Genomic DNA, 2,500 nt, shown 5'->3' on the forward strand with positions numbered 1-2,500 from the left:
CTGCACTGCCCCCTCGGCCTCCACAAACCAGCGTCGCAGCATGGCCTGCATCTGTCCGTCGGTCAGCTCGGATCCGCCCACCTGCCGAATGCGGCGCTTCACCTCGGCCTCCAGCAGGAGGCGCCGCAGACGCCAGTAGAAGAACTGACGTGATGATGCCCATTCAATCACATCCTGGAAGAAGACGCAAAAACACACATCAACGCACGCACCAACGCACGCTCGCTCGCTCACTCGCTCACACAATGCAGTTGTCATGTACAGTCATGACAAGTCATGAGCATATGACAATTACAAGCATCTACGGTATGTGTACTGGGTGCTCATTCACAATGCAACAATCATCTCTCTTTCCAACCTACTCTCCTCATTCCTTTCCCTTCTTCTGCATTTCCCCAGTTTTGTCCTCTGTTTCCGGGATTTATTTTTGCAAGGGGGAGGGGGGATCCCCCTTTATGCATATCTAAGGACCGTTCCATTGAAATGATTTACAGGCATGGATTTCATACAAGAAATCAGTCATTGTAAGTTGTATTTGAATCTACACTATGATCACCAAATCCTAATGCTGTAACTTGGCGTACTATTTGAATTTCAAGGGAAAGCTCATTTCATGTTTAGCACCCACAGCAATAGATATTGGCATATCTCTATACAGAATCTCTGGCAATACTGCTACGTACCTACAGCCACTGTTGCATGCAAGATTCTCTATTCCTTTGAGTTCCTCACCCTTTCATCACCTTCCTGGCCCATCTCTGCACTGCTCTCTCTCCCTCTCTCTCTCTCTAGTGATGGACAGAGTAATGGCTTCCAGGCTCATCTAGATGTCTTGGCTGGCCAGTCCGGCCACCTAATACCAATCTGTGGGCTTGTTCAGAGTTCTCAGCACTACTGCTGCTACTGCTGCTGCTCAGGGGGGTTGACTCTACACCCCATATCATCATGATCAATCGCTAAGTAAAGAGGGCACCTGGAGTCTGCATGCACGCATAGCTACCTAGCAGGTAGCATCTTTTTTTCCTCTTCTCTCTTCTCTTTGCTCTTTTCTTTTTTTTTGAAGAGGTGGATGGCTGGTGGATGGGGATGGAGATGGTGATGGAAGTGGTGGGGGTGGTGATGGTGTGCTTCAAGTGTATGAATGAATAAATAGATGGATATTTCCAGGCGCTAATCTTTCAGATGACTAAAATACTTCTCTCTCCTGTGAAGCGGCCCATTGTGGGAGATGAGAGTTTGATTGGATGTCTCCCCTGGGGAGCGCTCTCCATTAACCAAGGTGATATAACAGGTAATCAGAAGATAATTAAAAGGCCTCACTCCTTTTTGCAGAGTGCCGCTTCTTCCGAGCGAGGTGGGGTTCGCCGCTGCTAGTGGCGGTGGTGATGGTGGTGGTGGGTGGGGGAAGGTGGGGGAGGGGAGGGGAGGGTATGGAGGGTTGCTGGGCTTGGGCTGAGGGGGATGTTTGGGCTGGTGGTGTTGGTGGTAGTGGTGGTGGGGGCAGGGGTGGGGTGGGGTGGGGTGATGGTTGGGGAGCTGATTGGGGGGCGGAGGGTGGGCGTTGCATCGTCAAGCGTTCACCGAGGCAGCATGATTGTGATCTCGAAAAGAGAAGAGAGCCAGAGCAGAAAAAAAGACGCAGAAGAAGAAGAAGAGGAGGAGGGGAAAAAAAACTTCTGAGGGAGCACTGGAGCGTGCCACAGGTAGGTTATCAGATCCCCTGCTACGCATCATCCATTTCAAATAAGCAGGCAGGCAGCCCAAGCAAGTTTCTACCTCAGGAAAAGGACTGCTTGCCTTTTGGTTGGGAGGATGCTAGTTATTAGTTTCTAACTATTAGCTTCTAGGCATTAGAACTAACGGCTAGCTAGCTCAAGTGAGTGGCTAACACGGGACTCGTAGAGATGACCCTTTTCCCCCAGCAAGCGGAGGAGAATCTTTTCGGAAGAGGTCATGGAACGAAATGGCTCGAAGCTCCGAAAGCAAGTCCAGTTGCGTACGCCACAACTTAAACTCTTCTGACTTCATTGACCTAGGTTAATTAGAGTCTTCCCAGGTATATTTTATCACAGAAAAGGGAGACGATTGATAAGGAAGAGATGGTTCATAAGGCGTTTCTTCCAGAATCCAAATGACGTAAGATTCTAAGCTGCCATCATATGGCTGCCATGCCCTATAGGAGACTAGTGGGGATTCAAAATGAATGGATTTCAATGGGAAAGTCATGCCCATGCAGGAGACCAGACTTGAGCCCACTTTGTAGCATTGGTGATGCATCCAGTAGTACTTAGCTTTAACTTGGTTACCGTATTGAAAATCTTTGTACAGTAGGAACTCACCGAGATGACCCCTTTCTCCTGCATGCGTCCGGGTGTGTCGTGGAGGTCTGCGAACTGTACTGCCACCTGGTGGTAGATGGGCAACAGGAAGTCTTCACGCTCCTTCAGGGCGCTCTCCAGGTCCTTCTTCAGAGCATCGCTCAGGTCTGGGGCAGCTGGGG

The 2,500-nt window shown here is 49.8% G+C and overlaps 1 protein-coding gene across 4 annotated transcripts in view; it reads right to left on the minus strand.

Annotated features, from left to right (window-relative positions):
* LOC134454083 (acetyl-CoA carboxylase-like) overlaps positions 1–2,500 on the minus strand; it is a 132,582-nt gene that overhangs the window by 11,828 nt on the left and 118,254 nt on the right. For all 4 annotated transcript variants that reach the window (XM_063204859.1, XM_063204860.1, XM_063204861.1 and 1 more), the window contains 2 exons: positions 2,340–2,494; positions 1–174 (listed from right to left, as the gene is read on the minus strand). In XM_063204859.1, coding sequence (XP_063060929.1) covers positions 1–174; positions 2,340–2,494 — 329 coding nt within the window. The remainder of the gene's footprint in view (positions 175–2,339; positions 2,495–2,500) is intronic.

The sequence above is a fragment of the Engraulis encrasicolus genome, chromosome 8 (genome assembly GCF_034702125.1).
Source record: "Engraulis encrasicolus isolate BLACKSEA-1 chromosome 8, IST_EnEncr_1.0, whole genome shotgun sequence".
Lineage (NCBI taxonomy): Eukaryota > Metazoa > Chordata > Actinopteri > Clupeiformes > Engraulidae > Engraulis > Engraulis encrasicolus.